At 31.0% G+C, this 15,837-nt stretch overlaps 1 protein-coding gene across 5 annotated transcripts in view; it reads left to right on the top strand.

The window, feature by feature from the left end:
* LOC145286012 (rab-like protein 6) overlaps positions 1-15,837 on the top strand; it is a 254,354-nt gene that overhangs the window by 188,970 nt on the left and 49,547 nt on the right. For 4 of the 5 annotated variants that reach the window (XM_080134625.1, XM_080134622.1, XM_080134624.1 and 1 more), the window contains 2 exons: positions 4,662-4,798; positions 6,778-7,038. In XM_080134625.1, coding sequence (XP_079990751.1) covers positions 4,662-4,798; positions 6,778-7,038 — 398 coding nt within the window. Of the gene's footprint in view, positions 1-4,646; positions 4,799-6,777; positions 7,039-15,837 lie in introns of all 5 variants that reach the window. The other variant, XM_080134621.1, reaches the window with a different exon arrangement.

Raw genomic sequence — 15,837 nt, 5'->3', positions numbered from 1 at the left:
TTTTTAAATTTAAATATTGAACCAGTGTTATTTAAGCCATTTTTCACGTAACGTTCGTTTTCTGTTTTTTTTTGTTTTTTTTTTTTACTTCGCTTATCCACCCCCGACCACACACCCAAAAACACCCGGGTACCCACTGATTTTTAAAATTTTAATATCGAAACGGGCTTATTTAAGCCATTTTTCATGTGTTCGTTTTTCTGTTTTCTTTTTTGTTTTTTCGATTTTTACATTTAACATCGTTCGTTTGCCTTACGTGAGTTTTTTTGTTTTTTCGATGTTTTGATTACCCCCCCCCCCCCCCCGCTTAAGTTTTAACGTTCGTTTTCTTTTTTTACTTCGCTTATAACAAACAAACCTGGTCATTGACCTCATTTTGACCTAAATTCAAACATCTTTCAGTAACTCATTCTGGCTGGCCAATTTTTATTTTCAAACTTCGCCTCAGGGCTTTGGGTTCGGGTTCGATCTTACCCCCCCCCCCATCCCCGGTTTCTTTTTTATTTAACAGCACACACACCTCCAAACACCCGGGCAACGCCGGGTACCCCCGCTAGTCTATTAGAAAGCTGAAAACCTTGAAAAAAGCACATACTATATATTATGTTTAATCGACCCCATTCTTCTATGTTAGTATCTTTTTATAGTGAAAGAAATAAAGTGTCTCTAATATATAAAAGGTAATCTGTTCTGTATAAAAATAAAATAACAATGTTTGTTTTGTCGCAATATGAAAAAATGTTTGTATCAATGTAAATAATGATGGATGCCATCTTGAAATAAATTCTAAAACTGTTTAAAAAATTCATTCTGTTAAACAGTGGAACAAATCTGAGCAATCAAATTAATGGAAACAAAGAAAACATTAGGACAAGCGACATTAATTATTTCCATGCTGGATGAGTTAATAAAACCAAATGGTAAAATGAAATAATTATAGACATGTGTAAGAAATGTTTGGTAATGGTATAAATTGGAGGAGGAGGACATAATGAGTGAGAAAGTATGTTGCTACAACCTTAAGTATTACTTGTTTGGGAGGATGCTTCCCCTCAGAATTATTGTAAGAATTCAGTATATATTAAATTGATTGATAATTACCAGAAAATGTATTGGCAGGTAGTGTGGCCATTTTGGAAAAATGCATAGTCCCAGTGTTTCTTTATCTATAATGTCTTTTTATAGATGGGAATAATCATCTTTGTTATATATAGAGATATAAATAAGATTTGAGGTGCAAAAACACTTGCATATAAATTTAAAACTATCAGTATCTACAAAAATTCATAATTTTGGCAAAAGTCAAAAGCTCATCATTTAAAAACCAAAAATAAAAAAAAACGAAGAAACTGCTACACTTAAAGGGTTTCATGATATGAACTGATGGCACAAGTTTTACCGCTCAAAGTAGAGACTGAGCAGTAAAACTTGTCATCAGTTCATATCATGAAACCCTTTTAAGTTTAGCAGTTTTTTCGGTTTTTGTTTTCTTTATAAATCTGTGTCCAGACATTTTCTGTTTTGTAGATTTGACATTTACCAGTTTCAGAGAAACGGGAAAGTAAGAAAAACAATGGAAGATACTTGATTACATTTATGCAGGCCATGTTGGAAATGTAGGCCAATGAATCTTGCAAAATATCTTGAGTTTGTTCCCCATGAGTGACAATGAAAGGAGATGTGTAAGAATTCCCTCCTTTTATTTATGACTAAAATGAAATATTGAACAGAATCATTTTATGCTTCAATCAAATATTTTCCCCAATTTTGCTGCAATTACTGATTCTGATTAAATGTCTAAATATTTAGCAAATTATTATTAAATTTTGCTTTAATTTTGTTCCCATCACTATAAAATAGCCATTGTTAAAAACCTACTAAACTGCAAAACCAATCTCCATTTAAAAAAAACAAAAAAACAAAAAAAAACTGACTTCATGCCGTTTCACAGTTACTTTTTTAAATTCTCTTCTCTCCAACTTATTTCTTCATTTGCTTCTCTACCTGATGATTCAGTGAAGAACCTAAAACGTTTACAATACATACTGAACCACATGAAATTTTTTTTATTATTTTAACACAAAGATCTTTAAAAGTGATATAATTTAGCTGAAAATTTGTTATTTTTAATAGTGTTTGCTTTTATATATATATATATATATATATATATATATATATTTTTTTTTTTTAAAGTTATGATGTGGAATATGAATTTTTTTTTTTTTTTTGCCCCCGCTTTAGTGTTATTTAGTGTCCCCTGATTTATCGGAGAGGGACCTATGTTTTCAGTTGTGTCCATGTGTTCGGACTATTGCCAGATAACTGTCCATTAGTTTTTTCTGAAATTTTACCACAAATTGGATTTCATTAAATAGATGTGCACAGTAAAAAAAATATTTTTACAAAAATCCCCATTGTGCCACCAGGGGCTCAAATGAGGTAAAAAAAATGACACATTTTGCCCCATAAGTTTTGATCCATCCATTAGATTTTTTTAAAACTTGGCCAAATTGTTCTTAATATAAATCCAATATTGGTGACCCTGGCAAAATTCTGGTTCACATTCCCAGGGACTTTCAGTGCTAAAAATGCCGTTTTGTGGCTCTTTTTCATATTTCTCAACAAAATCTTGATATGTCTGACTATATAGTGATTTTTCACAGTAGTCAACTCAAATTTAAATGTGTTAAGGCCTGAAACTGCACCATTATCCATTTACACTGGGATTCGATGTCCCCAGAGGCTCAAAAGAGGTCAATAATGCCCCCAATAGCCAAAAACGACTCTTTTTGTCTATTAGATTTTTCTGAAACTTGTCCAAAATGTGGAGGCCATTGTTCTTAATATAAATTCAGTATGGGTGACCCTGGCAAAATTCTGGTTTGCATCCCTCTGGGACTTTTAGGGCTAAAAAAAACATGCCTTTTTGAAGCTCTTTTTTCATATTACTCAAGAACTTGATATGTATATCTATATAGTAGTTTTCCATGGTGCCAAATTCAAATATACATGTCTTAAAGCATGAAACTGCATCATTTATCCATTTTCACTGTGATTCGACGTTCCCAGGAGCTCAAAAGGGGTCACAAATGCCCCAAAATTGCAAAAAATGACTTTTTACCCCATAACCTTGCCCCATCCATTAGATTTTTCTTAAACTTGGCGAAAATGTGAAAGAAACATTGGCCCTTCACACTTCTTATATTCATCATTTCTTCACTATTTTTTGTGGCGTCATCTCATATGCAGCACAAGAGTGAGACCATGCACACACGGCTTGTTTATACTGTTATTTGATTATATATGTGTGTATTATATACTGTACTGTATTTTGTTATTAATTTTTAATGCCGTATTTCGGGGTTCTACTGTATGTATGTATGTATGTATGTATGTATATATATATATATATAATACCTTCCCAGGATTAGTAAAATTAATTTCTTAATAAAACAGTTTTGCACGATTGTGTTCCTTTACAACGATTAAAATCAAGCTATTTGGTGCTACCAGACCATGCTGTCTGGAGATACTGGCTTCCTGACCTAAAATGCCTCAAACATGGATGTTATTGTTGCTTTTTTATTTATTTATTTTTTTTTTACTCAATCATGTTCTGCAAAGCCAAAAACAAGTTTCCTCTACAAAGCAACCAAACGAAGCTGCATAAAACGTTTAAAATACAAACTGCATAAAACGTTTACAATACATACTGCATAAAACGTTTACAATACATACTGCATAAAACGTTTACAATACATACTGCATAAAACGTTTACAATACATACTGCATAAAACGTTTACAATACATACTGCATAAAACGTTTACAATACATACTGCATAAAACGTTTACAATACATACTGCATAAAACGTTTACAATACATACTGCATAAAACGTTTACAATACATACTGCATAAAACGTTTACAATACATACTGCATAAAACGTTTACAATACAAACTGCATAAAACGTTTACAATACAAACTGCATAAAACGTTTACAATACATACTGCATAAAACGTTTACAATACAAACTTCATAAAACGTTTACAATAGAAACTGCATAAAACGTTTACAATACAAACTGCATAAAATAAATTTGAATATAAAAAAAAACTTGAAGTACAAAAACTTTTCCAAAATTCAAAAACGATTGATATGTCATAACATGAAACAGCCAAACCTAAAATCAATATATGATATTAAACCTTATTTCTAGAATCCTTATTCCAATTTTGATCAAAATCCATTACATGATTCTATTCAGAAGAAAATGAATCTTTGGGAATTTTGCTTCATTAATGTCTGAAATACTATGAAACAATTTCAATGTAAATCTGAAATATTTGGGTGGCTGTTCCCATATTATACTCCCTAAAAGTCTGTTAAAACATTTCTAAGAAACTAAAATTTGGAGAATATTTATTAATTGATGTTTAATATTCTATCGAGTGATTTTCACAAAAATAAAAGGTATCTGAATTTTCACAAAGGGCTTTCATATCCTTTTAAATTAAACTAAATATTTTACATTTTAACCCCTTTCGCCTAATAACTTCCTCTCAAAATTTGTAATTGCTTAATCTTGTACATACAGCTAGTATAAGATAAATGTTAAGTTTTGTTTTATTTTTAATTTTTAGCTTTTATTTTTGCAGATTTATTGATAATTTAAGTGCCCAAAGACGGCAGCAGCAAGAAAAATTAGCTGAAAAGGCCATTGAAGAGGCACGTCAAAAGCAAGCTGAATTGGCTGCTGCTAATGCTTTCACTAATGGTACAGTTTCTCAGCCAGGTAAGTTTTTTTTCTTAAGAGACTTTTTTTTAAATATGTATAACTTGTCATAAACAATTTATTTCAATAAAATATAAAACTGTGATAGTCTCATCAAAATACCCCCTTCCTCTTAGGTTTAATGCATTTTGCCATCTTTTTCTATTATTCTATATAGATTGTTGATGGAAGAATTCTCCTGAAATGCCATTTAGCTCTGTAATTTTTTCCCACTCACCTTCATGTAACATTATCTCAGAGGTTTTTAATGCTAAATTTAATATTATACTAACTTTGAAGGCTCTCAATGTTTATTATTAATAGTAGTAGTAATATTAATATTTTTAATCTGAAGAATACTTCATACCAAATGTACTGTTATTTTGCCAAATAATTTTGGAGCCTGAAATTGACAGACAAAATAAAAGGTTACTTATAATTAAGATTGTTTTTCATTGTCTTCCCCTCTGAAATGAGCCTACTACTTCAACTGTTCTACATTTGCTAACCCAAAAACTCATCCATTCTTTCAACATGGCAATTTCATCACTCTTCTTGTCTATACACATGTTCCTATATTGTCTAGATTTAATCGCCCTCTGAGGTTATTAATCTTGTCTTAAAGACTCCCATTTGTCGTATCATTCTCATATAATTTCTCTCCATGCAAAACGTCCTCAACTTGGCCAGGTTTCACTTCCATTCATCATATTGTATACATATGCCCGATAGTTTTCCCTTATTCAACAGTGCCAATACTCTACTTACACGTATTACAAAACATTGAATTGCACCCAACTTCCTTTTGACAAACTGATCAGGAGAACTTTCCTTTTTCTTGGTGTTTTCCAACACTAGAACCACTGATCATCACTTTGGTTTTGGTAACATTCATTCTCAAACATTTATTTTCCATAGCATTCCTCCAAATATTTGACTTTACTAATAGTTCCATTGTTTCAAAAGCTATCAGCATGCAACATCTCTTTCAGGTAGTCTGCATAACCCTAACCCTGGGCAATGCTTCTAAGACACGAGCAATGAACAGAACTCTGATAAACTTGTACTTTAACATTAAAGTCATCATTAAATGTGCTGTTAATTTTAACATGACAAGTATTTCTGTATATTGCGTGAACATCATTCACTAATCACTTATCTGTCTCTATTTTATGCAAATCCCATCGAACAACCCCTTTTGGCACTTTCTCCAGATTCACAAAGGCAAAATATAGAGTACTTCTGGCATTAATCTCAGGACAAATATAGCACCAATGATACTTTTGCCCAGGCATAAAATAACTGCATTTCATCTAATACTGATCTTATTTGCTGCTAGATTATTTTGGATCATTTTCAGCTGAGATAGCCAGTTAATTTGACAAGATAAGGTCAAGGAAAACATGGGCAGAAGATATTAGAATAGACTTTAGTGAAAGAGGGATAAAAAGTTTATTAGAGATAGTTTAGTTTGGAAGACAATTCCTAAAAGCCATCGAATGCATGTAAATTATTATTCATATTTTTCTTTGTAAAACGGACATTGATGATGATTGACTTGAACATTTTTGTTCATTCTTGGTAATTCCAAAACTTTTCAAATGTTTCAAAATAAAAATTTGCTGCAGAACATCCACTTTATTAAAAGCATAAACTAAAAATGATTTATTAACTGAACTAGCTTATAATTTCACGATGGGATAATTAGAAAGTACAAAACAATGCAGCTTCAGATGACTTTTTTTGAAAAAGTTGCTATTTCCTTGTTCATCTTTCAATCTCCTGCCACACTTGGCCCATCTCATACTATGCTAGTATGGCACAACATAGTCTTTGAAAATATTTGCTCTCAATTAAAGCATTTTAAGTTTTCATTTTCATATTTGCTTTGCAAATTTTCAGATGATTTTGAATGAATATTTTCATTTTGTTAAAGTTTGTCCTTTTTTGTAATTCTTATTTTATGCTTTTATTTCCACTTTAAAAAATATGTTTTTTAGTTTCTAGATCATCTTCTGCAACTTCCTTACCAAAGTTGTCCACATCACATTCTTATTCGTATTCGCTACCTACTTCAAACATTTCACTTGGGGATACGTGTCAGTCCATCACAAATCAGCACCAAAATTCTAATGGAGGAGGAGGAAACACATCCTCATCAACTGCCAGCACCCCACAGACCGAACCAAAGACTGGATTCTTTTTACGGATATTTGGGAGTAAACAGCATATTTCTGCTTCTGATTACAATAGTCCATCAGGTGAGCTATCTTAACTGTGTCTGAAAAAGACAAACACTAAACATAAATATTAAACCACTATTCGTTAAACCATTAACTTTCTACCTTGTCCCACTCTCTCTAGCCTTTGTTCCCTGCTACATTTGTTTTTATCTCCCTCAAACTCATCTCTAACTATATCTGTATCTCTCATGATCTCTCTCTCTCTAGTGTCCATACTCTACACCATGCTCTCTCTACTTTATCCCTCCTCTACTCAAACCCGAGTACTCTCTCTCCCTCCCTATCCCTCGCAGTCTCTCTCCCTCCCTATCCCTCGCAGTCTCTCTCCCTCCCTATCCCTCACACTCTCTCTCTCTCTATCCCTTGCACTCTTACTCCCTATCCCATGCACTCTCTTTCTTTCCCTCGCACTGTCACTCTCCGTCCCTTCCTATCCGTCGAACTGTCTCTCTCTCTCGCTATCCCTCGCACTCACTCTGGACTGTCCCCATATCTCTATCTATACCTTGCACTTTCACTCGTTACAACCTCCTCCTTCCCCCCCCTCCCCCCCGCGTGGTTCTGGCTCGTCCCCCCTCCCCCCAACATAGAATTTATATATAATTTGCTGATTGATATAAAATTATTTTTTTTATTTACTCTTCAACATAGAAGTTAAATATAATTAGCTGATTAATATAAAAAACGTTTATATTTACTATTCAACATAGAATTTTTATATAATTTGCTGATGCGCTAAAAATATTTTTTTTTACATTTACTATTCAGCATAGAATTTATATATTATTTGCTGATGCGCTAAAAATATTTTTTTTTCATTTACTATTCAACATAGAATTTATATATAATTTGCTGATGCGCTAAAAATATTTTTTTTTACATTTACTATTCAACATAGAATTTAAATATAATTTGCTGATGCGCTAAAAATATTTTTTTTTACATTTACTATTCAACATAGAATTTATATATAATTTGCTGATGCGCTAAAAATATTTTTTTTTACATTTACTATTCAACATAGAATTTATATATAATTTGCTGATGCGCTAAAAATATTTTTTTTTACATTTACTATTCAGCATAGAATTTATATATAATTTGCTGATGCGCTAAAAATATATTTTTTTTCATTTACTATTCAACATAGAATTTATATATAATTTGCTGATGCGCTAAAAATATTTTTTTTTACATTTACTATTCAACATAGAATTTATATATAATTTGCTGATGCGCTAAAAATATTTTTTTTTACATTTACTATTCAACATAGAATTTAAATATACTTTGCTGATTGATGTAAAATAATTAAAAAAAAAAATTTTTTTTCCTATTACCATTTAATGTTGTTCAATTTTTTTTGCCTATTTACCATTTAATGTTGTTCAATTTACTTGTCTCATGATGATGATAAAGTCAGACAATGGTGGTTCTTAATGTGTGAAAATTCCATCTCCTGAAAAAGTGACACTCTGGATTAAAGCAAAAATAAAGAATAATTTCTTATTCAATGACCAAGGGGAGAAACGATTAACTCTATCATCAAAACGGATGATATACTTTAACATTAATTCTACTTTAAAAGTAAAATACAAAATAAACAAACCTTTTGCTAAGAATTTTGCATCAAACACCATCCTTTGCGATCAGTCATTTCTGATTTCTCCCTAAAATTGAAGATACTCTGAGTTACTTTCATTTGTCTTTTTTTGATATTACCAAACTTATCAAGCAAAGCAACTGACCATGATAATTCAATTATAGTGCATAAAAAGTTGCAAAAACTCCCATTCTTACAAAACATAATCGTTGTGTAAAAGAGAAATGCTACCCATCACCTTGGAAAACTGTCAGTCTTCCCAGTGTTTTTAAATACTGAAGATCACTATTCTGCATCTCGGTACAGATCAATTGGTCTCCTGTGAATAAGTTGCTTGAATCTGATAAATTGAGAAGTGAAAACAACCTACGATGTGCTTTCAATAAGTTCCCAGACTTTTTTCATATGGGCACTTTTATTGATAGTACACACATGAAACTCTATCCCTTTAAAGTAATCTCCTCCGGCTGCAATGCACTTGTACCATTCCAACAACTTCTGAAAGGCCCCATGGAAGCCCTTGTGTGAGCATGTTAATGACCCTCGTCACAGCCTCAATTATCTCATTACAACAGCCTCTAAGGTTTTCCTTGAGATTAGGGAATAACCAAAAGTCACATGAAGCAAGGTTTGAACTATAGGGAGGGTGAGGAAGCATCTTGATGCAATAGTCTGTAAAAATACTTCATGCAAATCTTTCACATCTTCAGTTCCTCACAAATAATTGGTATGTACAGTTCCCACACTGACATCAAACTGTGCACTTATTGTATCTAAAGACACACGAAAGTCCTTATCCATGAAATTCTTTATTTGGTCAATCAACCCTGGTGTTCTGACTTCCTTTCCCTACCTCTCATCATTCCTTCAGACTCCCTGCCTTCCTAGAATCTTCTGTATTACTCAAAAACTTGATTTATGCAAAATGGTCCAAAAGCATTCCATACATTTCTGTGGCATTTGTTACAAGTTTAAAATGGAATTTTATTGCATATCATTCTTTTAAAGTGTCCTGTGTTTCTAGAGCAATAGGCCTTTGATAGTTTGGCATAAACGTCTACTTGACAAGATTTCTAGCTATGGACTATCTGAAAATATCCTTATAACCATCAAATCCTTTTTCTCTGATAAGTTCATAAAAGTAGTCATTAATTAGCAGAACTCAGAAACTCATATCGAGTTGACAAGAAAGTTCTTGCAGGTTTTAAGTTTTAAATTTAGATGAACATATCTCTCAGCTCAAACTAAAAAATCATTGATCGAAATAAGCAGCATCAGAATTAACACTTTTTTACAATGCAAAAAATGCCAGTAATGTAAAATTCTTGCATTCTGGTGGCGATGAAGTCATTGAAAGCATTTTTGATATTGCTTAGGTTTTTGAAGCATTTCTCACGCTGAAAGTTGTTGAGATGCTTGAAAAAGTGATAGTCGGTAGGTGAAAGGTCTGGAGAGTATGTCAGATGAAGCAGGGATAGTTTAGCAACATGTGGTCAACAAATATAATCGTGGAGGAGAATTGGGCCTTTTCTTCTGAGTTTCTGACGCATTTCATTCATTTGTTGACAGTACTTCTTTGCTGTAATGGTTTCGCCTGCATTCAAAAACGTTTAATAGATGAGATTGGTCGATGATCACTAAACAGTCAGCATGACATTTTTTTTGTACAACTCTGGCTTCGGGAAGTGTTGTGGAGCTTCATCGATGTCTAACGACTGCGCGGAGTGTGGCTGGTTGTCGTAAAGAATAAAGAATCCACTTTTCATTGTAAATCAGAACCAGATTGAAAAATGGGTTCTTGTTGTGTAAAAGAAGGGAAGGTGACGCTTCATAACATCATCTTCAAAACTCGTCGCCGCCACAAAATTTCTTGAACCACCATTGTGCTGTGCATTCAATAGTGGTTCCTGGGCCAAATACTTCATTGATATCACAAGCTGTTTCAGCAACCTAGCTTGAATTGGAATAAGAAAATTGTGCAAATTGCTTTTTTTTCCATTTTGTATTCAATGTTCTGAAAAGAAGACAATTGTTTTAAATGATCAGATAGAGTGAATAATGTCTTTTAAATAATTTAATAATTTAAATGATCAGATAGAGTGAATAATGTTTTTTAAATAATTTAAATGATCAGATAGGGTGAATAATGTTTTTTTAAATAATTTAATAATTTAAACGATCAGTTAGTGAATAATGTTCTTTAAATAATTTAATAATTTAAATGATCAGATAGAGTGAATAATGTTTTTTAAATAATTTAATAATTTAAATGATCAGATAGTGAATAATGTTTTTTAAATAATTTAATAATTTAAACAATCAGATAGAGTGAATAATGTTTTTTTAATAATTTAAATGATCAGATAGTGAATAATGTTTTTTAAATAATTTAAACGATCAGATAGAGTGAATAATGTTTTTTAAATAATTTAATAATTTAAATGATCAGATAGTGAATAATGTTTTTTAAATAATTTAAATGTTCAGATAGAGTGAATAATTTTTTTTAAATAATTTAATAATTTAAATGATCAGATAGTGAATAATGTTTTTTAAATAATTTAATAATTTAAATGATCAGATAGAGTGAATAATGTTCTTTTAAATAATTTAATAATTTAAATGATCAGATATTGAATAATGTTTTTTAAATAATTTAATAATTAGATAGTGAATAATGTTCTTTAAATAATTTAATAATTTAAATGATCAGATATTGAATAATGTTTTTTAAATAATTTAATAATTTAAATGATCAGATAGTGAATAATGTTCTTTAAAACGATATACAAAGTAACGGTAATGAAAACTTATTTGAAAATACATCATTTGAAATTAAAATTAAAAATTCCGCAAGAACTTTCTTTTCAACCTAATAGTATCAATGCTGGCATACTTCGTCAGTAATATCCAAAACTGTATTCTAAGATCATCTGCCAACAGTTATGCAGCAACACTTTGGAGGCCGACAAAGACCAACATATTTCTGATTTTCTCTCTTTTGACCATGAAAGTGCACATGGTGCAATGGAGAAAAGGGCGGTTCTGTTTAATGCATCCAAAATCAAGCTTCTCTCTTTTCACTATTAGTAAGTAGCATTACATGTTGATTTTTTTTCTTTTCAGATAATTGTTATTTTATCAACTTGCATGAAAAGAGCTATGTAAAAGATGCTTAAAATCGTTTGAATTATGCAAATACCATCAGTAGTTCAAAAGTTATGATAATTTTAAGTGCTAAAATTTATGCTTTTCCGTGGACATTTTTCTTTAGAAAAAGTGGGCTAAATTATGGACCTCAACATTTCAAGAAATTCGGTAATTTTGCCACCATTAATTTTTCTAGCTTTTCTCATGAAACTTGATACTCTTATGTAAAATTGTGTGCTCTTTCTAACCATAAGCCATGAATTATAAATTCAGATGTACAAATTTCATTTTTTTTTTTAACTGGTGCATGGTATCATGCAGTGGGTTTCTATTCATGAACAAAACTAAGTATTATATGATGGTATATATGGTATTTAAATATAGCTTTATTGAGAGCAGGCATTTTCCTGCCACCTCACCAAAGGAGAGCTTAATCTGGGTGTAGCCATTGAATGCCTAAAGAGCATTCATAGCCGGTATTTACTACTCCCCTCACAGAAAAAAAAAAAATTGGGTAGATATGAATTAATTTCAAAAATAAATCGAAGAAAATTTTACATATAGATTTTGGATTTCTGTAAAAGATGGGAATTCCCATAGTCGACGAGAGCTTATGCATTTTGGGACCAGTCAAATTTTCAATTTTGTAAATCCTCTCTATCTGGCCCAAAATATAACCCTATTTTCTGAGATGCAACCACAAATCATAGTCTACATTAATCCTTGATGTAGCTTTCACAGTACCAGGATACCAGAAATAAGCAGCAACTATATATTCACCAGTTGATGGTAATTTTTGTCATTTGTATTCTGTTGTTTTATTGAAAATTCATCTATGTAAACAAAGAAATAAAACGGTAATTTTTTTTTACCTTGTTTCCACCTTAACATTTAAAATGATTGTTATATAGGTTTTAGGGTAATGCTAAAAACGAATATCACATTTAAATTTTCTGCAAATAAGTAGTTTACTGTATATTAAGCAATGTCATTTCTTATGTTATTGCTGGTGGTCATCTTGGTGTGCACGAGCGCGCAAACACAACCCCGAGAAACTATGCGCAAACGCATGTACCAACATGGCCACCAGCAATAACATAAGAAATGACATTGCTTAATTTGCGGCAAATTTAAATGCAATATTCCTTTTCAGCATACCCGAAAACCTTAAAAGAAAAATGTTAAGGTAGAAACAAGATAAAAATTTACAAAAGGAATCACGATTACATTCTTTATCAAACCGCCTAATTATTATTATTATTATTTAGATATCTTCAGTTAAAAAAATGGTTTGTTTTACAGATTTGAAAAAATGGTCTTGACAATGTGTTAAAAACAAATTCACGTTTCACAATATATTTTATTTAATTGTTAGGTGGAAGTACAGAATAGTTAATAAAACACCCTTCCTTCCCCATGTTCAGAATGGGTTTCTAAATAATGTTGTTATTTCAGCATGGTAGCATAAGTGCACAGGCACCTTTTTATTTGCTATATATTTGTTTTTTTGGGTTTTTTTTACCACTAAAAACACAATTCTACCTTAAGTAGTAATAAGTTATAAATAGCATGATAACAGAAATGCATGTACTTAATATATTTTGTTGTTTTTTAACGCTTTTAGTACATGTGTACTAAAAGCAGCAATATAATATTGTTTGGAAATCAAATTTGAGAAACTTGATAATAAATTTTTTAAATTGACGAACTCAGAATAAAAAATGAAACTTTTTTCTGCTTTTGTTTTGAAAGCAGAAAAAACAGTTTTTCCACTCGTTGACAGCAATGGTTAGCGCATAGCAATCCGTTTTAACTTTAAGTGGATTTACATTTCTATAAAAGATAACAGTTTAAAGAAATGTCTGCACAATTAATAATTATCAAATATTTACATGAAAATAATTCTGAAACTATTATCTATATGAATATGGATGATATATACCGATTTATCTTATCAATTTGGAAATATTCTTTGTCAACTTTGCTCGGCCGTAACTTTGCTTCCTGTGGTCGTAAAAATAAAAATCAAAGTCCAGTAGAGATGGACTTCTATGCTTATATAGCCTGTAAAATTTCAGCCATATTCAATCAAATTTAACCCTGTGCATATGTATCCAAATGTAACGTATGAAATGTAAACATTGAAAATAGTTTCCCTTTTTGTTGTCATCATTTTTACCGTTTTTTTTTTTTTTTTTTTTTTTTTTTTAACTTGGAGCATAAAAATATTGAACGCATAAAAGAAAAATAAATTAACATCATTGGAATGCTTATTCTATTCTCTTTTCATCGATGTAATTCTTTTAAAAATTGACCAACAAATAAAAAAGATATAACTTGTTGAAGCACATTAGGTATGTAATATTGCAGAGGTTGCATACACTTGTAATGCTACTATTAGCACTCTGATCCCCAATTGATCCCAATTGAAATGAATCCTCGTCTTGAGGAAGCCCCCAGCTTTGACAAACTTCCATGACTCTCGACCTAAAATGGAAGACTTATATCAAATATGTTGCGAAGGTTGCTAGAAAAAAAGAATTATTCTATAGAAGGTATATCTTTCCTGACACATTGATACCTGTGAGAGCCAAATACATCCCAAGATGAAATACTTTTGCTAAATCTGAGGAGATACTGCTTAGAATACCCTTGTTTTGATAGAGTACAAATCCGACTTCAAAATCTAGTGGGCATGTCCTCTTCTTTTTCCTAATATTCTTACTCTTTACTCTGTTGGTGTTCTCATTGGCTGAGCTTTAATCTATGCCTCTTTTCCTCAGTAAAACATTCACAGCAAAAACTTGTCTAGCTCTAATTATTGTCAATATTTCCTGTCTCATTGCTTAAAACTAAACAAAACTTTCATATGCAAAGTTTCTTTTCAGAGAACTACATTTCTGTAGGACACAATACTGCAGGACTGCTTTCCAGATGACTACAAAATTATCGTTTTCTATTCAATAAATTCTTTTGGAGTCATGTTCTTAAATTCTGCCAATCTTCCATTATCATTAGCTATCATCGCAATGTTTTGCCATTCACTTGATACTCGTCAATCCTCAAGTGACATTTCGGCCTTCGTAAGTGATTACTCTTTAGTAAAGAAAAATAATATTGTTTATTAGTTTATATCAGTGACTATAAATATTTTGGGTCTCATTTACATTTTTATTTTTTGGTGCAGTGACTTGTATTTTTAGGAATAAGCCCAATAGAGGGTGGGAGGCAATAAACCATAACATGGTGATATTTATTTTGTTTGATTTTTCTTTATTTATCCTGCAACATTCTTTTTATGACATTAAATCATTGTTTGAGCAATGCTGGGACATGGGTCCTGCTTATTATAAACTTATTATATTGTTTACGTGATTGGATAAAAAGTTGTTTTTTTTAAATTGCAAAAATTAATTTTGTTTTGTATTTCATTGTCAACTTTCTTTTTTAATATGGAATGGCAATTATTTTTTATTTTATTTTTTTGTATTATATGAATATATTTTAAACAAGTTATTAACAATGGCATAAGAACCAATAGACAACAGAAATTTCTCACCTAATGTACCTAAACAAGCCATTTGTGAGCCAATTTTTAAAACAATTATATGGAAAGAAAATAAAATTTACATTTCAATTCTTTCTGTTGAATATTTTTATACTAGACAAAACAAATTTTTAAATGGTCAAAACTGGCAAATCAGAAAGGGGAAATTTTTTTTTATATATATATTTCATACATTCCGATTAACATGTGTTTGATATTCTTAAGCTGTTTAAACCCAGATGACAAGTTCTAATGATATATGATTTGTATTGTGACCATAGTTACAACTGATCAAAGGTAACTAAAGAATGTTGCGAAATTGACAAGGTAAGTTGACTTATATCATTAAGTTTCATACACATATTTTTCTGATAATTGTTGATGGTGTGAAAATTTCCTTAAAATCTTATATTTTGTTGAATTCAATAAGTGCATAACAAAATACGCAAACTGGAGAACACCACCCACACTATGCAAGGATCTGCGATCTATGGAACAAAGAAAAATAAATGACTAT

This window comes from Euprymna scolopes, chromosome 10 (assembly GCF_053919585.1).
Source record: "Euprymna scolopes isolate OS-2025 chromosome 10, ASM5391958v1, whole genome shotgun sequence".
NCBI classification, from domain to species: domain Eukaryota; kingdom Metazoa; phylum Mollusca; class Cephalopoda; order Sepiida; family Sepiolidae; genus Euprymna; species Euprymna scolopes.
Note: the sequence above shows the minus strand (reverse complement) of the source record. Positions and strands in the feature narration are given on the sequence as shown.